Raw genomic sequence first — 25,181 nt, forward strand, 5'->3', positions numbered from 1 at the left:
GTATACAAACGAACATGGAACAATACATTTATTAATCTGTGTTAATGTTAGATGATAAAAAGACAATCGTTCAGTGTTTGTTCATGTTTTTGTTGCTATCACGTGACGTAGCAGTGTCTGACTAGGGGCGAGACGTGGGCTGATGACGTCATTGTTTCAGAAAATATACGGATTTGCTGTCCACACGAAAACGCAAGGGCGGCGTTTTCAGATTTATACAATCTGATGACCCGGTTTAAAAAAATATCGGTTTCACTCTCCCAAAACGCCGTATCCATGTGGACGAAACGCCTATATGATACAAAATGTATGCGTATACAGCTAAACGCGTCTCTGTGTGGACGGGGCCTAAGAGTGGAGATACAGAATTCAACACCAAAGGAATGTATCAGTCTTTTAAAAATGCTAGAACATTTAATTTGACAACAACTGAATAGAGGTATCCACAATAATAAAGGTTCAGAAAAACACCCACACTTATTTGAGCAAAACATGTTGAAAGACAGATGGAATGTTTTATATTTAAAGCCTTTCAGCATGGTATTACATTGACAGAGATGTCTGTTAGACGGCCCTTGACCTGGGTACTCAAAACGCTGCAGCCCATTTACAGAACAATGTTCTGTAGAAAACTGAACATTGTTGACATTCAAACTGACTTATGTGAGAGATAGAAAAAACTAATTCTTGGAGTGGCTAACTTTACTTTCTTCTTTGTTTGTATAGGGCAAGAGAGCTTCAACTCCAAGAGTTTGGCCCTTCAGGCCCAAAAGAAGATCTTGAGTAAAATGGCCACCATGGCCGTGGCAAATCTCCTCACAGATGATACCAGCAGCGAGATTCTGGACGAACTCTACAAGGCCAGTCGTGAATACACCAAAAGCAAGAAGGAAGCTCACAAGATCATCAAAGATGTCATCAAGATTGCCCTGAAGATTGGCATTCTCTACCGAAACCACCAATTCAGTCCTGATGAGATGGAGACCGTCGAACGCTTCAAAAAGAAGATGAACCAGGCGGCCATGACGGTGGTGAGCTTTTACGAGGTGGAGTACACATTCGACCGTGGCATTCTTTCCGAGCTGCTGATGGAATGTAGGGACCTTCTCCATGAGCTGGTGGAGCACCACTTGACCGCACGCTCCCACGCGCGGATCGACCATGTGTTCAACCATTTCGCAGATGTGGATTTCCTGACCAAGCTGTATGGCCCATCTGAAGAGTACAGACTTAACCTGAGGAAGATCTGCGATGGGATAAACAAACTCCTAGATGAGGGCACACTTTAACCTCCAGTTCACGATTCGTCGGATGAGACTTCATCAGGCTACTGGAATTTGAATGGCGGGATTTTACGCAACTTGTGTTCTTTGGCTTTTGTTTGAAATTTAGGCTGTCATGATAACTTGATGATGTGATTGTAACCCAACCTGTAGGGATGGTCAACCAAATGCAGATTAAAGTCAAATCCTGGTCTGTATTGTCAACGTACCAGATGATTGTTTGGGGAAAATCCAATTAAGTGGAGAACCTGAATGAATCGGTGTCCCGAAAACCTGTCCTTTGTGTGCAATTGCAGGAACGTTTTAAATTACGAGCTCCTTTATTTGCACTATGTGAAATCTGACCCTACATATCCTTTAAGAATGGCCTAGCAATGCAACCCTCGCTTTCTTCTGTACTTCCATAAGAACCAGTTAAGATGTCCAGTTAATCTACTCAAAAGTTAAAGGGATATAGTTCATCCCAAAATGAACATTCTATAGTCAACTTCATGATGTTCCAAACCTGTATGGCTTCATTTTTTATTGTGGAACACAAAGGAGATGTTTAGCATAATCAAGGTGTTTTTTTCTGTAAAATGTAATTAAGGGGGGAAAATAAAACTATACTATACTAAAAAACTGTACCATAAAAGTGATACTTTCAGTGATAATTTCCCCTTCTGCTATTTCTAACAAATTTTTAAACATACAATTTGGTGCAAATCAATAAGTTATGAAAGATGCAAAAAAAAAATATTTGGTATTAGCATTGGCAAACCTGACAGAATGTGCTCTCTTAACACATTTTAACGTAAATCAATGTGAATGCAACAGCTTCGAATATCGTTTAAAGCTTGATAGAGTCTGACCCTATTCACTTTCTTTGCACAACCTCTTGGATTCTTCCGTAGAAATAAAGTCATACAGGTTTAGAATGAGATAAAGCCAAGTAAATGATTATGAAAATTATATATTCTTGGATGAACTATCCCTAAAGCGTTGAGAGCTTAAAAGAGAAATGGCGCAAACCTTTGCTAAACCTTTGTTGAACAGAGCATACGCCAAAAATAAATGCATAACTGAAGTGATGAGGGCACACTTTAACCTCCAGTTCACGATTCGTCGGATGAGACTTCATCAGGCTACTGGAATTTGAATGGCGGGATTTTACGCAACTTGTGTTCTTTGGCTTTTGTTTGAAATTTAGGCTGTCATGATAACTTGATGATGTGATTGTAACCCAACCTGTAGGGATGGTCAACCAAATGCAGATTAAAGTCAAATCCTGGTCTGTATTGTCAACGTACCAGATGATTGTTTGGGGAAAATCCAATTAAGTGGAGAACCTGAATGAATCGGTGTCCCGAAAACCTGTCCTTTGTGTGCAATTGCAGGAACGTTTTAAATTACGAGCTCCTTTATTTGCACTATGTGAAATCTGACCCTACATATCCTTTAAGAATGGCCTAGCAATGCAACCCTCGCTTTCTTCTGTACTTCCATAAGAACCAGTTAAGATGTCCAGTTAATCTACTCAAAAGTTAAAGGGATATAGTTCATCCCAAAATGAACATTCTATAGTCAACTTCATGATGTTCCAAACCTGTATGGCTTCATTTTTTATTGTGGAACACAAAGGAGATGTTTAGCATAATCAAGGTGTTTTTTTCTGTAAAATGTAATTAAGGGGGGAAAATAAAACTATACTATACTAAAAAACTGTACCATAAAAGTGATACTTTCAGTGATAATTTCCCCTTCTGCTATTTCTAACAAATTTTTAAACATACAATTTGGTGCAAATCAATAAGTTATGAAAGATGCAAAAAAAAAATTATTTGGTATTAGCATTGGCAAACCTGACAGAATGTGCTCTCTTAACACATTTGAACGTAAATCAATGTGAATGCAACAGCTTCGAATATCGTTTAAAGCTTGATAGAGTCTGACCCTATTCACTTTCTTTGCACAACCTCTTGGATTCTTCCGTAGAAATAAAGTCATACAGGTTTAGAATGAGATAAAGCCAAGTAAATGATTATGAAAATTATATATTCTTGGATGAACTATCCCTAAAGCGTTGAGAGCTTAAAAGAGAAATGGCGCAAACCTTTGCTAAACCTTTGTTGAACAGAGCATACGCCAAAAATAAATGCATAACTGAAGTGCAGCAGAAAGACTGTAAATAAAATTTGGGGTTTTGGCCTTCTGTCTTTTGCCTTTGTAATGATTCAGTGTCACAGCTACCATGATCTTGTGCTTGGTTTTTCCAGATCCTGATGTTTCAGAGCATGTAAATGTGTGTATACGTACATGCAGAAGAGAAATGTGACTATTCCATAAGCCTGTTCAGTAACCCCAGAGTGTAGCACTATTATCTGTCATTAAACGATCCATATGAACTTCCTGTAGTGTCCTTTGGTCATTTCAGCTACTGTGGTTGATCTGTGTTTGATTGGTCCATACTGTTTAGCCAGTTAAGGGTCTACTGGCAGTTAGAACCCAGACAGCAACATAGCGTTGGCCCAGATCCGGTCCAAATCTGGCCCGTGTGAAATCCATGCGGGCCGGATCTGGGCTGACACTGGTTTGTTGTCTGGGAATACTATTCTGCGTTCCATTGTGATATCCGATGTGGGATATCTCAACTTCAATTTCTATCTCCCCTGATCATAAACCATTCTTTTGCAATTTAGAAAGTCCATTTATTGTGATCTTCCAAAAAGGAAGTTCGATGGATGAGTTAAATGGAATGCAGCATTATTCTACTCAACATGTTTGGTTAACTAGAATAACTCTGCAGGGACATCTTTGATGACCTTGGCTGTGTTCACACTGTCAGTGTTTGGGATTGACAACCACATTTACATACAGGTGCGAGTTTCTAAATGTCCTGCAAGTTACCCAAACCACGCACTAAACGCATATGTTCAGCGCAGAGCTCTCTCGCACTATGTAATGTGACAGATAACTAGTTGTCCTGCACGGTTCCATCCGCACATCAGGGCTTTGCCGGTGTGAGATCAGTTATAGTCTAGAATGTGATTGTCACTTCCGTAAATAACCAAAACATGCGTGAGCGCAATACTCAAATAAAGGTCTGACTATATTCTGCCGCGGTGTGAACGTGGCCCTTGATAAGTAAGAATGTTTAACTTATAGTAAAGCTTATTACAGTAGTTTTATTTGAGTTGCAGCACATAAGTCCAGTGATGTTCTCAAGAAAGTGAAAGTATGATTCTACTTCAACATGAATAAGTATTTACAATTTTGAGTGAACTATCCCTTTATCCAGTTTTAACAAATGGTCTGGTTTGTCTCTTATGTGTGGATATTAGGAGATGTCCTCCTGCTAAGTTCATACTCATAAGTTTGGGAATTATATTACAACATCACTTGCGATTAACTGATTTTGTTTGGAATGAAATGGAGTCGTGGTACAATTTAATATTTTGCTCTTTTTTTTCATTTCCCGTCAACAACAGGGAGCTTTTTGCACTAATGTTATATATTGAAAACCAAAAGAATCACATTAGATGAACAAATTATGCTTTAATAATGTATCTTCTATCTTCTCATTCTCGTGTTGCCAGAGAGAAAGATAGGAAATGGAAATCGTTTGGTTTCTTCGTAAACCTCGGCTAAATGAGTGTTTTCTGGCAAGCTTTTTACAAACTAAATTGTATCATCAACGTTCAGAAGTACAACGTATTATGATCAATAACAATCTGCTTCTGCCATAATTCCTGACATAATAATTGACAAGCCCGGTTTCCCGCTGGTAATTATTACTCATGCGCTCAACTTGTAAATATGATCATTCTAACATGACTTGAAAGCAGCGTTAGATGATGTGACTAATGGGAGTTCAGTTAAATAACTCTATTCAACCACAACTAAAGGCACATTTCATACAACACAAAGAAGTGCTGTATGAGGCAGATCCTTTTAAATTAGAGAAGAGGACTCACTATTTACTAACCATGTCTGTCAGAGTTTTAAAACTTCCTTTTCTATTAACATAAAGAGTTTTAATTCCTCTTTTCTGAACACAAAAATAAGAGAACAGACTGACATTTCTCTGTGTTTGAAAGAACACATTTAAAAAGCATTAAGACAGAAATGAAATGCAAGACAAAGACGCTTTAATGACAAACATCTGGTGAACTTTCCTTGCCATTCATTCACTTTTAAAAGTTACTAAGCACTCACTGGTCCACATTCCCTGTCATGGCTGTATGAGCCAAGGGGTCAAGGTTTGACTGGTTGGCTTGCTCCAGTTAGTCCCTGCTGGTAGATGTTATAACTACACAATTACAGCATATAGGGCAACAGCTTCTTTCTCCATTGACAGCCATTCAAATGTAGTAGTGAGAAAATAAAATTAAATATAACATCTAAAGAGCATTTATTCCATTAAAGAATGCATTAGTGCCCGCCTATACTTGCAGCGACATTGGTTTCCACTCATTTTTCCAATTGTCTTTGTTAAAGCATTATAAGCATTGAACCAAGCCAATCAGTCACGAGGTGAATCACAACATTACACACTTTTACACCTTACATTGTATTTAACACCTAGTGAGGGAAGACCTACAATCCCATGAAGCATTGCAAATAACATAATCAAATTAAAAACAATGGAGAACTATAAAACTATTCAAAGTTGTTGATTATATATATAGAAACAATATATTAAGTTTTATCAATAATAATAATGTGAACGGATGGCTTTAATAAAAAGCATATACCATTGATTAAGAAACTTGGAACTCTCAGTACTGAGGTCTGTCTTTAAAGGTTTATAAGTTATTGTTTAAAATCTATTTCCCTACGGAGAAAATTAGATTTTACTTCAGGAAGCCGACTGCTGCACTCTGTAATAAAGCAGATGTTTTGCCAGTAACCAGTTTCTGGAGAATGAATTAAACTTAACCATAAAACTGCTTTAAGAGATTTGTTTTTTAATGATTTTTAAAGAGAAAGAATGTGATTGTCACTTCCGTAAATAACCAAAACATGCGTGAGCGCAATACTCAAATAAAGGTCTGACTATATTCTGCCGCGGTGTGAACGTGGCCCTTGATAAGTAAGAATGTTTAACTTATAGTAAAGCTTATTACAGTAGTTTTATTTGAGTTGCAGCACATAAGTCCAGTGATGTTCTCAAGAAAGTGAAAGTATGATTCTACTACAACATGAATAAGTATTTACAATTTTGAGTGAACTATCCCTTTATCCAGTTTTAACAAATGGTCTGGTTTGTCTCTTATGTGTGGATATTAGGAGATGTCCTCCTGCTAAGTTCATACTCATAAGTTTGGGAATTATATTACAACATCACTTGTGATTAACTGATTTTGTTTGGAATGAAATACGGATGGCTTTAATAAAAAGCATATACCATTGATTAAGAAACTTGGAACTCTCAGTACTGAGGTCTGTCTTTAAAGGTTTATAAGTTATTGTTTAAAATCTATTTCCCTACGGAGAAAATTAGATTTTACTTCAGGAAGCCGACTGCTGCACTCTGTAATAAAGCAGATGTTTTGCCAGTAACCAGTTTCTGGAGAATGAATTAAACTTAACCATAAAACTGCTTTAAGAGATTTGTTTTTTAATGATTTTTAAAGAGAACACACACACACACACACAAATGCCTCAAAGGTTAGTATTTTTTTTCCCATATACAATGAAAGTCAATGAGTGCTAGAGTTGTTTTGAACCCAGTTGACTTTTTTTTTTTGTATGGACAAAAAAAAACTTATTTTGGGGGAAATTATTCACACCAAAATTAGCACAGAAAAAGTGACATACATAAGCAGACTCTGCCTAGGCTTGTTAATTAGGAATGGCACCATTTTCCTAACAGCTCAGGATCAGAACACACACACACACACACAAATGCCTCAAAGGTTAGTATTTTTTTTTCCCATATACAATGAAAGTCAATGAGTGCTAGAGTTGTTTTGAACCCAGTTGACTTTTTTTTTTGTATGGACAAAAAAAAAACTTATTTTGGGGGAAATTATTCACACCAAAATTAGCACAGAAAAAGTGACATACATAAGCAGACTCTGCCTAGGCTTGTTAATTAGGAATGGCACCATTTTCCTAACAGCTCAGGATCGCCCACACAGTGGCTTCACAGATCAAGAATGTGCGACTGAGAGCCCAAATTTAGCTGCCACAGAAGACTGTGCTGGGCCGGGTCGCCCAGAAATTAAATAATTGTGGTAGAACAGAAAGACATGACAGGTTACAAATCAACCCACACACTCAAACACCCCCTCACAGTGTGCACTAACAGGGGAGCCTTAGTAAGATGAATGACAGTGCTTAGATCAAAGCGGTGGAGATGTGCAGGGTTGCCAGGTCTGCAAAACAAGGCCAAAAATGGCCATTCAAAAATTTAAAATAATGCAATTCCCATACCTAAAGTGCATATTTAAATAGTCACTATTACGCAAATTGAAAACACTAGTGATCATAAACACAACTTAAAGGCTCCCTACCAGATCTTAACATAATACAGTAGCACAGTATTGTCATTGGTTCAATGCAAGAAATCTCAGCCAAATATAATTCATGCAGCATTTCAAACCTTAAATCCACAGGTGAACAAAAATCAACCCACAGCAACACTTTAAAAGCAGCAAAATTCCACGTGAAAACCACAGACTTGGCAACCCTGTGCCATATATATATATGGCCTGACTCTTTAATGAATCCGTTTGTTTAGACGATTTGAATCGATTAGTGAATGACAGTGCTTAGATCAAAGCGGTGGAGATGTGCAGGGTTGCCAGGTCTGCAAAACAAGGCCAAAAATGGCCATTCAAAAATTTAAAATAATGCAATTCCCATACCTAAAGTGCATATTTAAATAGTCACTATTACGCAAATTGAAAACACTAGTGATCATAAACACAACTTAAAGGCTCCCTACCAGATCTTAACATAATACAGTAGCACAGTATTGTCATTGGTTCAATGCAAGAAATCTCAGCCAAATATAATTCATGCAGCATTTCAAACCTTAAATCCACAGGTGAACAAAAATCAACCCACAGCAACACTTTAAAAGCAGCAAAATTCCACGTGAAAACCACAGACTTGGCAACCCTGTGCCAGAGGGTTTATATATAAATATAAATATATATATATATATATAGCCTGACTCTTTAATGAATCCGTTTGTTTAGACGATTTGAATCGATTAGAAACTGTTGGTTTGATTCGTCACTCAATGATTTCTCAATGACTTCTCTCATCACAATGTTTTCTAAATTGTCATAAAATTGTCTCACTCTCACTGAAAAACGGTCTTAAATGTTGTTTTTGGTTTGGCTATTGTTCCAGTATTTGTGCTTTGTTCCATTTTGTTCTCCCTCATAAACTAGGGATTTACGAACGCTTTTCGAAACACTAAGATCGAATCATTAAAAATATCAGCTCAAAAGAACGATTCATTTGTGAACCATGACTTTGATCGTCTGACCGACAGTCAAACTTGCTTTTGAAAGACGATTTTCTCTCCTCGGTCTAATCTATAGTTAGCCTGAACTTTCATAGCACGCCACTATATTTGAATATCTTTGAATAAAAGGAAAACTGCTCTATAATTACACCCATGACAGAAAGCGGGCGGGATGGAGAGAGTTGAACACTCTGGTTTTAATCTCTTTATAACACCCACCAACTAACTCTCACAGACCACCCACCTCTGCTATATGACTAACTATGGACCCGCCATCCAGCCAAAGGCTCATAAAGCACACATGAACTTACACACACTCTCTTTGTTTACACAAATCATAACAGTGCATGATTAAAATTCACAGACCATTTTTAGTATCCTGAAGGTGTCTTTGAAGAAAAGAGATTCACATTGTTAGATGACAGAACATAAGAGCCATCTTTAGAAATATCTTTATAAAGATTTAATAGTATACAAAGTTGGTATTCACATATCAAAACAATCAAATCACTACAAAAGCATCTGATGTTTACACATTTCTGCATTTAGTGGTGCAAACTGAGGCAAATGTTGCTTAAAATATCCATACATGCAGCACAGATTCACAAACAGAAGATACCTTCTCTCTGCAGACATCATATGATATAAGCAGACTTTCACATGACATGAACATTTTGTATGCGTTGAATAACTTATCTGAAATCATTTTTCTAATCAACAATCAGTGAAGCTCCAGCTACAGAAATAAGAGGCACCAAATCAAACCCTCATCTTTTTAATATTCCCTGCATTTATTTTTTACTAACGATGTTGCGTGAGATGAGTTCTTTCATGATCTCGTTGGTTCCACCGTAGATGGGTTGAACTCTGGAGTCTGCAAAGGCCCTGAAAGAGAGCACATGAGACAATCATTAAAATGTTTCTAATGCATTTCATTCATGAGTCGAGATTGAAAATCTGGCTGGGTGAATCTCAAGAATGTTCCCGTCATATTTCACCTCAAAATTATATTAATTAAAGCCTATTTTTAGGACCATTACAATTTTTTACATAGTTACATTTTCATGGCAATCACATTTCCCCTCAAATTCTTATTATCATTAGGAAAAAAAATCACTCTCATTACTGAAACACATAAGAGATACTGCAAATATCTATGAATACATCACAATTTAAATAATATATAAGTAGTCTTACATTAAAGTAATGAGGACCAGAAATGTACTCATCTTTTATAACAAACATAAGAATTTGTGAGGAAAATGTGCTTCATTGTCATGAAAGTAAAAGACTCTTAATAGTTCAACATTTTTTATTTAATTTTTTGTGTGGAACATATATATTTGTATCTCGTTTTGGGGTTAGACGATCTCTAAAAGCTGTTTTTTTTATTTTTTATTATTGCACTAAGCAATATAACTAACAATATATAAATAGCAATATTATTTTAAAAGACTGGTCATGTATGAATATTCCGGAAGGCTCTGAAAGAGGCATTTTACAATAGAAAAAAAGAAATAACTAAAAATTCTCTCTTTATTAAAATCAAGTTGTGGCTTGTTCTGAAGTTGCTAGTTTTCTGTCATCAAAAACTATAGCCGTTCACATGTCAACAATGCCTATAAAGTGTTCAGAAACTTGGTCCAGCCAGTCACAGGAAGGTAATAGAGTGGAAGTAGGACAGATACTAATCTCCAGAAGAACTAATGATGAGTAAAATGTGTCAAAGTTCACCAAATCTTTTGCTCTTGCTTGTTGTGTTTAGAACCTGAATCCTTCTGAAGTTTATATGTAGTTTGTTTCCTAATCATTTCAGTCTAATCCTAATAGATTTTTCATCATATTTCAGTGTTTATTGTTATGTGAACCAGGCAATTAGACTATTAAAAAGAATGGAGCATGTCAAAATTACATTAGACATGAGAGAACAGTGCTGTACATATTCACAGATTAAAATAGAAAAGCTTCATTGTTTACGTGGAAAAATGATGCAGAGCTTTTATAAAAGATAAAACAGTATTTTAATGATTCTTTATTTACTGATAACAAAAATTAAATGATTAATTAATTAGTAATTAAAGGGACCATTTTTCTGTAGTTTTTTATTTATATTCCTATAACAATGTAAATAATAATCAGTATCAACAAAAATTTCCGATGCATTTCCCAGCAGTCATCTGTGGAATATAGTGCTCGATCTGAGCCTTAGAGCCATAGTGACTGATATAAGGCATTACAATCTCAGAGTGAAGAGAGAACCCAGGACCACTGCAGTTACAGTACATTCTACAACACAAATAGAGCCAGAACACGCACTACATTACAAACACAGACACACAAAGCCAAGGGAAAAACCTACATCCTAGACATTCAGCGTTGTGCTTGATTCGAAACTGAATTTGAACTGAGACAGCAAGCAAAACATAGAATTGGAATTCAAATTTGAATTTAAGGAAGTAGAATTATGATTGAATTGATTAAAAAACTGACTGCTATAAGTTTAAAACATATGACTGGTTTGCTACGGTATACCTATGATGAAAATTACAGGCCTCTCTCATCTTTTTAAGTGGGAGAACTTGCACAATTGGTGGCTGACTAAATACTTTTTTGCCCCACTGTATATGTCTATATTTATTTGTATCTATTATTCAATATTTCATTTTATTATTAAAATTTAATATATTTCTATTTTACACTTTCAGAACAGAATATGGAAGACATTTTGTGATGTTTGTGTTGATTTGTGGTAGCAAAATTCAAATTTGTTTTGATGACCGTGGTAATTATTTTGACAGGACTGAACACGAAACATATCTCAGTCTATATCTAATCGGTCCAATTCATTGATTTTATATTTTATTGCATAACTCCTGTTGTATAACTATGATAAATTTGACTGAATTACAGTTCAGTAAATTCCTCTTCCCGTCATTAAAATTTAAATTCCTATGGGATGTCCCACTGAAATTCACATTCATGATTTGAAATAGAAAGAGAGTTTTAAAATTCTGAATTTTGCCCAATCCACTGTAGGATCAGACAGGTAAGGGAGGAGCTACTATGATAGACCGGTGAAGGCGGGGCTACTCACTGCTCCTCCCACACTATAGCAGCAGACAGGAGGTCCCCTCCGATTCCTCCATGCTCCTCAGGTGTATATATTCCCAGCAATCCATGTTCTCCGGCCTTTTTCCAAACCTCTCTGCTGACCTCACCAGCCTTCTCCCACCTATAAGCATACAGTATGTGCATACATTTTCATTCTGTATCTATTACATTTTCATTCTGTATCTATTATGTCATATTCAGAGAGCGATGAACCACACTGGTGACTTACTGAGTGTGATACGGAACAACTTCCTCCTGAAAAAAACGCCTCACATTTTGACGGAACAGGTCATGCTCCTCTAAGAAGATCCGTCTGGTGCCGATGTCCATCAGTGTCTTGGCCATGGACGTTTCTGGTCGAAAGGGTGCTGCTGTTTCCCCATGCTGGACCTCCGCATGCTGCATTCTGGGAATCAAATGAACCCCTTTGCTATAGTTCTCCAAATATTATAAATATATTATTACCACTAGGGATGCACCGATATGAAAATTTTGGCCGATACCGATAACCGATTATTCTTTATTTTTGAAAGCCGATAACCGATATGTTGGCCGATAAATCTATATCCAAATTGTTATATACTTTTTGAGAGCCTGATTACAAAAAAGGTCTCATCATTAAAAGCCACATCCCAAACACTTCAACATAAGCAGCCTAGTTTGAACGGTGTACATTTTAAAAATATTTTTACTCTCCCATTACCAAATTTAGTCATAAAAAAGCCTTACAAATAAATAAAATTATGCATAAATAATGCAAACAAGTCACTGGACATCATTACACATGTAAAGAATCAAAATGAATGCGCAGGCCGATACCGATAACAGAAAAAAATGAGCATTTATCGGCCGATACCGATATGGTGGCCGATATATCGTGCATCCCTAATTACCACTGATATATCATCCCGTTTAATAATATATTCAACCATATTCATTACTCCAAGGTACCATAAAAGACAAAACTGTCCATATACGGAAAAGCATAATACCATTATACTTTTTTGTTAATATTTGCATTCTAATTTCATTCTAAAAAAAAAAAAAACATTTACGTATGTAAATGTAAGAAACACCAGTGTAATTTGAAAAAGCACATATTAACCTTCTGATTAACCCTTTTTGTTTGCTATTTTTAACCATTCAGGATGATATGTTACAACAAAACTACAATGAGATTATATTTTTTCTTTCCCACAATTTTATATATAGCTGCCCTCCTTATTTGTCATTATGATAATGTAAATTCAACATTTCTGATCACATTGGTAATGCTGAAAAAGATGTTTTATTGCAGACATATAATGTGGGGAAGGATTTGATATGATCATATTCTTTACTATAGAAAGTTAACAGGAAAAATAATAACTTTAATTGTTCGGTGGACCTTATTAAGCTGCCTTGCATGCTATATTTTAAAAGACAATATGTGACCCTGGACCACAAAACCAGTCTTAAGTCGCTGGGGGATATTTGTACATTGTATGGGTCAAAATTATAGATTTTTCTTTTATGCCAGAAATCATTAGGATATTAAGTAAAGATCATGTTCCATGAAGATATTTTGTAAATGTCCTACTGTAAATATATCAGAACTACATTTTTGATTAGTAATATGCATTGCTAAGGACTTCATTTGAACAAATGTAAAGGCAATTTTCTCAATATTTTGATTTTTTTGCACCCTCAGATTCCAGATATTCAAATAGTTGTACCTTGACCAAATATTGTTCGATCCTAACAAACCATAAATCAACAGATAGCTTATTTATTCAGCTTTCAGATGATGTATAAATCTCAATTTTGAAAAATTGACACCTAATACTGGTTTTGTGGTCCAGGGTCACATATATTTCATGTTTTTAGAGATAGTTCTTAGCTTTATTGTTTACACCAATGTTTTAGTAACAACACCTACCAGTTTCCTTATTGATTTTTTACAATACAAATTTAAATGTTGTTCATATGTAAAAATGCATCGTTTTTGCTTTCATGCATCAGAGAAATAAATAACTAAAACGAGAACTACCAAAAATGAACTATTTCTGTGAATTATGATGAAACTATGATATAACACGAACGATAATGAAAACAATAAAGTCAACACAAATGAGACTCACCTCGACATAGTCACGCTGAACGCCTGTTTACTCCGCAAATAAACATTTGTCGTCGCAGGAGAAAAAACCCTTAATGCCTTTAGTGCAAACATGCTGATGTGGACGTGATCAACTCAAAATCTGAGGCGCAATATTTGACAGGTCAAATATCGTCCGTGAACTTTACTCTAATTAAAGAGAGGACTCTTCCGCCTAAAGACGTAAAGACAACCTGTCAAAATAAGAGTCCTTTTACTCTAACGCCGATGTTGTCAAATAGAAGCTGAACGCATGGCTGTAATTCACTAGAAATATTCCAAGACATTCTAAAAAAAATTAAAACACGTGAATTAGTCTTGATAGTAATTGTTTGTCACTGAATGTCATTCTTGAGACATGGGACAAAACAGGTCCAGCAAGTGTAACTGCTATTAGGTTTAAAAGTACAAATATTTTCAATTTTAAATGGCATGAGGGATTTATAGTAGAATGCATTTAACACAAGTATCACCTTTAATTTAATTTTCTCATTATTATACCAAATCTGTGTTTCTTAATGTCCTCTCACTACATCTAAAACAGTGTGTCCACAGAGAAGGGTTCAATCATTCATATGCAATAAAATGGATAAAAATGTTTTTTTTTAATGATGAAAAAGAGCTTGTTTTTATCAAAAGCAACACTTAATAATATCTCCTATCAAAGCAAGGTTGTTTTTTAATGACACATGCATGTTTCGTAAGATTTTAAAGTTGCGTCCCCACTTTTTGTCAACACCGTCAGACATTCAATAAAATGTAATAAATGAATGAATATCAGGGGCAGCTGTCACTCTAAAGGACCCCCTAGCCACAGTTCACCTCTGCAGAGTACAGCAGTGTCAGACAGGCTCTGCTAAGTTTTAGTTTTAGAATATGGTTAGAGTGGGTGTTATATAGTGAGTGAGGTGATTAGAAACAGCTGTGTGCAATGAGTACAAATCAGTGCAGTGTGCAAATCGTACAAGGAATGATGGGATATGTAGTCCGGGGTGCTATGCAACAGTTTGAGTTGTGCGAGAGTCAATGTAAAGGAAAGGGTGACCTCTGGTGGTGAATAAACGGAAGTCCATGGACCGAATTCGTGACAGTATCAAAGCATAGCTCAGTAGCTTAGTACATATGAGATACATAAATGTATTTTCCTTTGTCTGAGTACAAGGTTTTATTTTTTCAATTTTGCACCCTGTTTTGTCCCACTTCTCAAGAATGACTGGTATACTATCGACACTATCTGAGCCCTGTATATAATGAAATGCCTTTATTCAGAGTAGTGAATGAATAATGGTGTTGTTATGCCATGTACTAACATGTAGGCTACTAACCATGTACTAACAGCTAGCCTATAACCAGTGTTGCCAACTAATTTTCAGAGAAAGTTGCTAAAGGAAGGTCGATTTGTTGCTAAAAGTTGCTAAATGCAAAATTGTCACATCATCAAATCTCAGCAAAAAATATATTTTATATGTGTTAATTTAGATTTGTTTGTAAAATAATATGCATGCTATAATATTAAAATATAAATAACTGTATTTTTAAATACATTGAATTATTAAAAACGTACACATTTTTGAATGATTTCAATTTAAGTTTTTTTAGTAGCTACTAAACTAGTAATTCTACACCTTCTCAACTAATATGCTTTAAGCAGTGTATTAGTAGTTAGTTAGTATACTACACTCTAAGAAAAGTCTGTAAAAATAAGGCACAATCTACTATGTTAATATAAAATAATTTTCTGTAATGTTTTTTTTTACCTGCATTTTAAATTACGCATTGTGTTTTCGGGTTACAGGTTACAATGGATAATGGATAATGTCCTGAAAGATTTTCAATTTGTCTTAGTGTACGAACTGATCAACAATCGCAGGTACAAGCTACTAACAAAGTGTATCATAAATGAACAAATATTCAATTATCAAATTATTCAATTATTATTATTATTATTAAATTGAACAATTGCAAATATCAATTAACTCAATTCTCGTGATGTGTGTACTGCTAGGCATCTGTGGTTTCCTCTTTTTGTGTCATTTGGATGGAAAATGTGTGCCTTTTTATTATCTGAGTCCTTATCAAAAGTTGCTAAAAGTTGCCAAATAAATTTTTTAAATTGCTAAATTTGTTGCTAGGTTCTTTTGGAAGAAAAAGTTGCTAGGGTAGTCTGAAAAGTTACTAAATTTAGCAACAAAATTGCTAAGTTGGCAACACTGCCTATAACACTCTACAGCAGAGATAGACCTAACTAACGATAGCAATAGAAATAAGACATTAGTGACCTCTACTGGACACCAATAATAAACACATCAAAAATCCCTTTATTTTTTTCGTAATTATTTGTGCATTTTACTAGCAGGTTATGAGTATGCAAGTAGCCTATATAAAATATGATTTTTTTTAAATCATTGTGTTGCATCTAATTGTTTTGTTTTATCAATGCTGTCTCATTGCATTCTCAACTAACTGGCTCTAATATAAGCTGCATTAAAAGCCTTGTGATGCAGAAACTGATGTATGAGTGTCACAGGCTGAGAGACTGATGCTGTGCAGAACATGTGGAGCAGTGCTAATGAAGAATCTGAACAAAGAGCCTGTTGTGTTCGGACTCACAGAGAAGAGCCGGATGACCTCTGTCCCACTTTCACACAGACGCAGAGCTGTCTGCTGCTGCTGCAAACATACACAATAACACTCTACAGCAGAGATAGACCTAACTAACGATAGCAATAGAAATAAGACATTAGTGACCTCTACTGGACACCAATAATAAACACATCAAAAATCCCTTTATTTTCTTCGTAATTATTTGTGCATTTTACTAGCAGGTTATGAGTATGCAAGTAGCCTATATAAAATATGATTTTTTTTTAATCATTGTGTTGCATCTAATTGTTTTGTTTTATCAATGCTGTCTCATTGCATTCTCAACTAACTGGCTCTAATATAAGCTGCATTAAAAGCCTTGTGATGCAGAAACTGATGCATGAGTGTCACAGGCTGAGAGACTGATGCTGTGCAGAACATGTGGAGCAGTGCTAATGAAGAATCTGAACAAAGAGCCTGTTGTGTTCAGACTCACAGAGAAGAGCCGGATGACCTCTGTCCCACTTTCACACAGACGCAGAGCTGTCTGCTGCTGCTGCAAACATACACGAACAGAAGCATATCAACTCGTGCACAGTGAAAGGTGATGCCTTGATCAGCGCAAATAGATATTGGAAATATTGCAAATATTGAATGTGCAAAAGAAATCTCAAAGTGGTTTTAAGACAAATATAGAACACTTGAAACCTTACTGCTCTGAGATCAGTGAAAATCTGCTTTGACAAGATTGTGGTGGGTGAACAGAACCGGTCATATGAATTAGGAACAGTACCCACAAACCCCGTCATGCCCTCAATACACCAAACAAACAGTTTGACAGATCAAACACAAATTTACCCTATAAATGGTTGGAAGACATGAAGAAACAACCGTGTTCTTGATTGAAAATGAAGGTTTTCTGTTCAAACCTCTTTTGTTTATTTTGTCTAAATAACACTCCGCACACAAGAAAAATGTACTTTGTTTAAAATCATATTTTCACTTGACACGAGAGTGTTGATGTTTTTTTTTATTATTATTACTATTTTCGTAATAAAAATTAAGGTCTTTCAAAGTTGCCTTTATAGTATGTAAACTAAACTAAACATTGACTAACCAAAAGTAAAAATGATACTTTCAAATTATAGTTAGCTTTTGTAATGAAATAAAGTATACAAATTCAAAAAATTACCTACATTAAGTAACATTTTAGCTTATGTTTAAAGAAAATATATTAAATATTAGAAGATGTGAAAGTCAAAACAGCATGTTCTTATTTAGTGAAATCTGAAAAACACTGTCTATAGGTTAATGACAAATTCCCATTATGGCAACTTATATTGGGGCATTTACACAAACGTTCACCATGCATTCGTTCTAAAATATATTAAATATTAGAAGATGTGAAAGTCAAAACAGCATGTTCTTATTTAGTGAAATCTGAAAAACACTGTCTATAGGTTAATGACAAATTCCCATTATGGCAACTTATATTGGGGCATTTACACAAACGTTCACCATGCATTCGTTCTAAAATATAAATTAGCAATTTTAATAAGTCTTTATATGGGCCTATACAATTGATCTTGAAATAAACCTACCCTGATATATGACCAATAAAAAAATATATTTTTTAAATTAAATTTAAAATTAAATTAAATTAAAGTTTTGCAGAATTTGATAACAGGGATGTATCTCATGTGCATCTGCCAAGCTGATAATGATTTCTCAATAATCAGATGCTTAATGTTCTCATAACACATGAAAGGATATTCATTGTCAGTGTTGGGGGTAACGCATTGCAAGTAACGCGAGTTACGCAATCAGATTACTTTTTTCAAGTAACTAGTAAAGTAATGCATTACTTTTTTAATTTACAAGAAAATATCAGAATTACTTTTTCAAAAAAGTAACGCCAGTTACTTTGTTTTCCCATTTATTGATTGACAAGTCTCCTGTCCCCATATTGAGAGAAATCAGAAGCACAGAGGCGTTGTGTGCGCTGTGTGAACATGATGTAGTTCTAGACTAAATGTGAATGTGCATTAATTCATCCCACTCACAAAAACAACTCAGAATATGACGCAAACCTCCAATAATTAAAAGTGTTAAATAACACAAATGTATCTAATCCAATTTTATTAACTAATGTCTTTGCTGCTGACCTTTGATGATCCAGTTTCACCATGCTAATAAGCAAAAATGACTTTAGATAAACTAACAATTGTGCTTCATTGTTTTTTTTATTGCTGAAGACTGTTGAACCTTCACCATGCTAATAAGCAAAAATGACTTTAGATAAACTAACAATAGTGCTTCATTGTTTTTTTTATTGCTGAAGACTGTTGAACCTTCTTCTCCTGCGTTTTACTGTACAGACGTGAATTTACTCTTCCTTCAGCCTGAGGTTTATTCATTACACTTTTTGGTGTGAAAGGGCTTTTACATTTGCTATAAATAGAACTTCTTATATTAAAAACAATCAAGCCCTGTTCATATTTAAAAAGTAACGCAAAAGTAACGTAACGCATTGCTTTCCATAAAAAGTAACTTAGTAACGTAATTATACAATATTGTAATGCATTACTTTTAAAAGTAACTTTCCCCAACACTGTTCATTGTTCATTTGATGAAGCTATTTGAGGTCACATGTCACCTGACAGCCTGTATGCACTGACACAGGCAGCTCATGCGTGTGACCTGCAGAGGCAAATCATGAGCTGTTTAACACACTCCTCCTGCACAAAACACATTCACCATGAGCAACTCACAACCTCCCAAGATAATCGAAGTCATGTCAAGTCATGTTAAGTCATGTCAAATAAGCATTAGTCTATATATGTATAAAATATTTCATATATCTTTTCATATTAAAAGTGACGTGACATGTGGCCAAGTATGGTTACCCATACTAGGAATTAGTGCTCTGCATTTATCCCATTCTAAGTGCACACACACAGCAGTGAACACACACACACACACACCGTAAACACACAGTGGGCAGCCATTTATGCTGCGGCGCCCGGAGAGCAGTTGGGGGTTCGGTGCCTTGCTCAAGGGCACCTCAGTCGTGGTATTGAAGGTGGGAGAGAGCACTGTACATTCACTCCCCCTACCTACAATCCCTGCCGGTATGAGACTCGAACCCACAACCTTTGGGTTACGAGTCCGAATCTCTAACCTTTAGGCCACGACTTCTCTCTCTCTATATATATATATATATAGGAATATAAAGTCATATAAGCATATACATCAACTTCTGTAAAGATTCGATTTATGCAATAAATATACACTAGAGATACAGACTCAATGTTTGTAAGTATAGTAAGTGCAAAATAAAAATGAGGAGGCATCAAAAGGAAACAAGCAAAGACAAATGAAAAAAATTAAATTAGTCATTTGATCTTTTCTCTTTGTATTTTTCTGCTAACATATACCCTTAAAAATAAAACTGTTTCAAAAGGTTCTTCAGAGCGATGCCATAGAAGAACCATTTTTGGTTCCACAAAGAACCATTCAGTCAAAGGCTCTTTAAAGAACCATCTCATACCTTTTTATAATCTGAAGAAACATATTTTGCCACAAACAGGACGGTTCTTCAGATGTTAAAGGTTCTTTATGGAACCATTTAGACAAAAAGGCTCTTAATCTATGGCATCGTGAAGCACCTTTAGTATTAAGAGTGTATTACAATATTATCCCTATTGTATTACATGGGAACACTGTCACAAGGTTCGTAGCTTTTCTGATAGAAGTTTTTGATCAAAAGTTGAATTAATAAAATGTTTTTGTCTCCCAGTGGTTTTATATGCTGCTCTCTAGTTTAAGACCTTCTTAAATTAGAATAATTTCAGTACATTCTGCCCTTCAAATTAAAATGTGTATTTTATCCCCTTTTTATAACAGCTTTGGGTAAACAACTGAGCATAATGAACTGTGTTTTGCAGGACAAGGTTGTTTTTTCCTTCATAAAAGTCAGGTTAGCATGCCATATTTTTATTGGGGTAAGTGCTATATGTATTTGACAAATAATGTATTATAAAATCTTCCTAAAATGAAGGGAAAATGTTCTTTTTAATAGTTCAAGCTTAATATTTTAGAACTCTTTGTATTTTTGTTGTTTCATCATTGATTTTGTGTTTCATAATTGTTTGCTAAAAGGCCCATAAAATGCCAGTTCCCATGGTGACATCAGTGTCATAAAAGGTCATCAATGAACTGTATCTTTTTTTCCTGGGCAACACATTTTCAATACCTTCTTGTTGTCAAGATTGCTGTCAAGTTTTGCCTATAAAACCATATCAATCCATCAATACTCCATATCACTTTATCCATAAAAGCACATATGAAATCTAATATAACAAGCTATCTATCTATCTATCTATCTATCTATCTATCTATCTATCGCTCCCAGCCAACGCATGTGTAGCCTATACCTCAAAGCTCTCTCTATACCCATATCTCTATACCTCTTAATTTGCATGTCAATCTGCATTGTCATAAACTGGTTCTTTTGGTCTTGTCTGGTCTCTAATCTACTCTTTTTTGCGCTCATCGGTCGTTTGCTGCCCCGCAGCATGAATGAATGCGAGATGCGCGTGTGACGCAGGTGCTTCAGACTGACGCACATGGGCGGATGTGACCGTGCCGTCCTCCTCCCTCATCCATGAGCTGCTGGAGTCAGGGCCCGTTATACACGAGGAGCTCCCATCAGCTTATCCGCTGTTAATTATAGCCAGCGACCTGGTTTCAGCACTGCAGGCACTCAACAGCTCCCGCGGAGCTAAAGCCCTTGCGCTTATAGAGGAGAGGCGCAGAGAGCGCGCGGCATCCTGCCAACCCCAGCGCGCTCCACAAAGCCAAACCAACGGCGCGTTTCTCTTCACAGAGGACAACAGAGAGAGCGAGAGAGAAAACATCTGAACCCCAGCTGAAGGATGGCGTCAAAACGCGTAGGGATGGTGGTTGTCCTTGCTGTGATAGCGCAGATCAGCGCGTTTCCCACACCTGCCGGACCCGACGGTGAGTTACTGAATAACCAACAAGCCTATAATCCAACACATCGGTCCAATATATTAGAATCCGACTGAGTGGAACACACAAAACATGCATGATGTGTAATAAAACAAAAAAATTGCTTCATGTATAGATTAATATATAGGCCACGTTAAATTAATCTGACGATATTTTGATATTTTGATATTTAGGACAGCGTCCAACTGACTCATTAATAACATGTCTGGACTTCAGCGTGCACATGCTGTGCTTTCAAATGGAAGTAAATGTTAGGATCTCTGTTTAATTTCAACAATTACATATGTATTAAGTTGTATTTTACATAGGCTGTAATGTGTATATATGGATTATGTTGGCCATCAGTATATATTAATCATTGAAAACCCTATATTGGCTTATAACTCCATATAAATATGGGAAGAAGGTGAATTAATTGGATGGTTTATTTTGTTTGTTTGTTTGTTGTTTTCATCATTTATTGTATAGGAAGCTCTAGCCTCAGTTTTCAGAGGCCTGTAATCTTTTGTCCTGTAATCCGATTATTCCGTGGCAGCTTCTCTTGGACCGCTTGGACTGCAACTGAATGCATCAAAGATCTCAACAACCATAGACAGATTGAAGAAAATGCATATTAATAACTATTTCTTTAGGGTAAAAATAGTCTTGTGTAAATGTATAGTGTCTTGATTCCTTTAAAATGATAGTCGATTCATACAACATACACTCTTAAAAATAAAGGTGCTTCAAAAGGTTCTTCAAGCGATGTCATAGAAGAACCATTTTTGGTTCCACAAAGAACCATTCAGTCAAAGGTTCTTTAAAGAACCATCTCTTTCTTACCTTTTTATAATCTGAATAACCTTTTTTCGCCCTAAAGAACCTTTTGTGAAACAGAAAGGTTCTTCAGATGTTAAAGGTTCTTTATGGAACCATTTAGACAAAAAGGTTATCCTATGGCATCGTGAAGCACCTTTATTTTTAAGAGTGTAGGTGCAAAAACTCGTTTATGTTGTTACAAAGTCTTTACATTATAATTACAATGTAATAACCAATCAATAGTAGTCTGAGCCATGATACTGTAGTGATACTGCAGATTTTTTTTTTCTCATTGTCCTCCTGGTCATAGTGTTTTTGTTATCCGGTGTGAGCGTATTAAAGGCATAGTTCATCCAGACATTTAAATTCTGTAATCATTTACTCACCCTCACGTTGTTCTAAATGAAATGACTTTCTTTCTTCTGTGCAACACAAAAATAAATTCAGTTTTTGGGTGTCTCTTTAAGGTCTGCAATGACTGATCTATTGTACCATCAGTAATCTTTGCCTATATTAAATGTGTTTGTGTGTTTCTTTCCTGTTCCAGATAAGAGCATGTATAACCGAGAGCTGACTGAAGAGAAGCCATTAGAACAGCAGGTGTGATTTCAGAAATATGAACTTATTGTTAATTTCTATGTTATGTAAAAGACACAAATATACTTTGTACATCTGCATCAGACACAACTACTGTTGTACTGTTGTACTACCCTTGATTCTGACCGGGTATAGATGTTTTATGCATTAACTTCAAATATATTTAAATTCAAATTTCTGTAAATGTCAAGACTGTGCTTATATTTATTTTTCCCCAACAGATTGCAGAAGCTGACAGCATCAAGAAGGCAGGTGAGGAATAATCTTATGCAGACATAGTGCTTCACAGTGATCAATAGCTCACAAGTGTTTTCTGTTCATCCATGCAGAACCCAAGCCAACGCCACCAGCTGAGGCAGAGTCAAAATCTGAGGATGAAGACATCACTTTCCTTAAGTCTCTGGCTGAGAAGTCCAAAGAGTCAAACAATGAGACTCCCATCTCAGATTCTGTGGATGAGCGATACGGTACTGATGAGGCCGACACTACCAAAAACAGAAGACTGGCCGATGATTATGACTCTACTAAGAATGGAATGGACTACAAATACCAAGGTAAGAACTGCAACTACCAAGCTGGCAAAGCCTTATTCAGAAGAGCACATTATGTAGTATGTGTACTTTGCAAAGTATGTTGTTTGCACTTTCACTGACTGTACACAATGCAATGAGCTTGCTGTTTCCAGTCTAACGAATGAACCAGATGTAATTTTTTGCATCTGTATTTTATTTATGCCCATTTTGATATGACTATTTGACAAAAAAAAAAAGTCAAGACATTTAAGTCATTGCCAAATAAAAATGTAACCATATTTATGTCCTTTTATAATTGCATGCTATTTCACTTATCATTTAGTATGTATTTTACTGTGTTATTATTCCATTTAACTATTTTCTGTGCCAGGACATTGTGGATTCTAAATAGTAAAATAGCCAGCCTCAGGAAAGCGTAAAAGATCAATGAAAATTTTTCTTAGTTGTGACTTAAGCCTAATTATCTCCCACTTTGAAAGTGCTAATCCATCCCTTTGACTGTATGTGATCCTAAATACAGGAACAGGTGGCAGACACCATGGGTCAATCAGGAGGTATTTTGTAGAGATAAAGAGACAGAGTGAGAGAGAGAAGGAGAGAGAGAATCAGAGGATTATCGCTCCACAGGCTGCTGTACTGGAGGTTTTATACAGTAGCATTAAAGCCCACAGTCCCCTACAACAGGGCAGTCAGACTAAACATACACCCACATTAAAAACCCTTCTAATAATAGCACAATAGCTCATAGAGGTCATGTCATTATTCCTTTTACCATTTTTCCCCGACCCTATGATATTTCTTGGATGAAAATCAACTGTTTATTTTTTTTTTTTCATGTTTCATTTTCTACTTTATGACTCTTACAATTAAATATGCAGTCGTTGTGCATTTTAAGTATGCCCTGTGTTATGATTGGCTAACCAACTATTGTGAAACTATTATTGCATATGGGCTACCAGTTTACTGCTGGGTCAGTTATACAGTAGTTTTGTAAATATATGTTGTCTTCCTTCAATAACAACCTCTTTGCATATCCACTGTTACATTGTGATGTATTGTGATTTATGATTCTTAATAAAATCGCAAAATCACAAAGGCTCTGCAGAGCTGTAGGTGCTAATCAGACTTCACCACATTTTACTTGTTAGCTCTTATGGGGTTTAGGAATAGGAATACCTGTTCTATGTCCTTCTTTTTACCTCACCAAGACTGGGTGGACCATGTTTCTGAACACAGAATAGATGTGGGCAGTCACGTGTTCATGTATGCCTGATGTCAGCTATCCAAGGAAAAGCAGTTTTTGCAGCTCAATTAACTTATAATATGACCACTTTAAGTTTTTTTTTATGACACCGTCATGTCATAAAGGCACTCAGACCACCTAAGACCTCTGACTCAGAATGAGCGTCAGACGTTTGATCAGTGTCACGTTTCAGGCAGATGGTGAGTTTACTGGAAGCGTTAAGGCAGTGTAAGTCGATCTATGTGGTAGATAATGGCAGATAACAGAGTGGGAGGTGTTTTTGTGTGATTTCACTGGGTTACAGACAGACAAGAATTGCTGGCAGATTTCAGCTCCATAGTTCAGATCTCTGTTTAATACATTCGCCTCCTACTTAGCTTCTGTTTAAGAGCTTTGAGCT

At 35.8% G+C, this 25,181-nt stretch overlaps 3 protein-coding genes across 3 annotated transcripts in view; 2 read left to right on the plus strand and 1 right to left on the minus strand.

The window, feature by feature from the left end:
* Nucleotides 1-2,324, plus strand: part of tnfaip8l3 (tumor necrosis factor, alpha-induced protein 8-like 3) — a 37,621-nt gene extending 35,297 nt beyond the window's left edge. The window contains exon 2 of the mRNA XM_016276691.1: nt 727-2,324. Coding sequence (XP_016132177.1) covers nt 727-1,289 — 563 coding nt within the window. The 3' untranslated portion in view covers nt 1,290-2,324. The remainder of the gene's footprint in view (nt 1-726) is intronic.
* A 6,857-nt stretch (nt 2,325-9,181) lies between these two features.
* LOC107588543 (long-chain specific acyl-CoA dehydrogenase, mitochondrial-like) lies at nt 9,182-14,168 on the minus strand. Its single transcript, XM_016276678.1, has 5 exons — nt 13,977-14,168; nt 12,086-12,262; nt 11,840-11,977; nt 10,892-11,031; nt 9,182-9,652 (listed from the first exon to the last, which is right to left on the minus strand). The coding sequence occupies exons 1-5, from the start codon at nt 14,066-14,068 to the stop codon at nt 9,537-9,539; spliced, it is 663 nt and encodes a 220-aa protein (XP_016132164.1). The 5' UTR covers nt 14,069-14,168; the 3' UTR covers nt 9,182-9,536.
* A 7,065-nt stretch (nt 14,169-21,233) lies between these two features.
* On the plus strand, nt 21,234-23,672 carry LOC107588531 (secretogranin-3-like). The gene is made up of 4 exons (XM_016276663.1): nt 21,234-21,598; nt 22,956-23,008; nt 23,227-23,257; nt 23,335-23,672. Exons 1-4 carry the CDS (start codon nt 21,514-21,516, stop codon nt 23,655-23,657), a joined length of 492 nt encoding a protein of 163 aa, XP_016132149.1. The 5' UTR covers nt 21,234-21,513; the 3' UTR covers nt 23,658-23,672.
* The last annotated feature ends 1,509 nt before the right edge of the window (nt 23,673-25,181 follow it).

This window comes from Sinocyclocheilus grahami, unplaced genomic scaffold (genome assembly GCF_001515645.1).
Source record: "Sinocyclocheilus grahami isolate Dianchi unplaced genomic scaffold, SAMN03320097.WGS_v1.1 scaffold105.1, whole genome shotgun sequence".
In the NCBI taxonomy this organism is placed as follows: domain Eukaryota; kingdom Metazoa; phylum Chordata; class Actinopteri; order Cypriniformes; family Cyprinidae; genus Sinocyclocheilus; species Sinocyclocheilus grahami.

Excerpts from the sequence above, each read along its gene's own strand:
- LOC107588543 (XM_016276678.1), bottom strand. The coding sequence starts at position 14,068 with ATGTTTGCACTAAAGGCATTAAGGGTTTTTTCTCCTGCGACGACAAAT. Across the intron at positions 11,032-11,839 it reads GCTATAGTGTGGGAGGAGCA|AATGTACTGTAACTGCAGTG; the intron begins GTGAGTAGCCCC and ends TTTGTGTTGTAG. Across the intron at positions 9,653-10,891 it reads GAAATGCATCGGAAATTTTT|TGTCTCATGTGCTCTCTTTC; the intron begins GTTGATACTGAT and ends CATTTTAATGAT.
- LOC107588531 (XM_016276663.1), top strand. The coding sequence starts at position 21,514 with ATGGCGTCAAAACGCGTAGGGATGGTGGTTGTCCTTGCTGTGATAGCG. Across the intron at positions 23,009-23,226 it reads AGAAGCCATTAGAACAGCAG|ATTGCAGAAGCTGACAGCAT; the intron begins GTGTGATTTCAG and ends TTTCCCCAACAG. Across the intron at positions 23,258-23,334 it reads TGACAGCATCAAGAAGGCAG|AACCCAAGCCAACGCCACCA; the intron begins GTGAGGAATAAT and ends TCATCCATGCAG.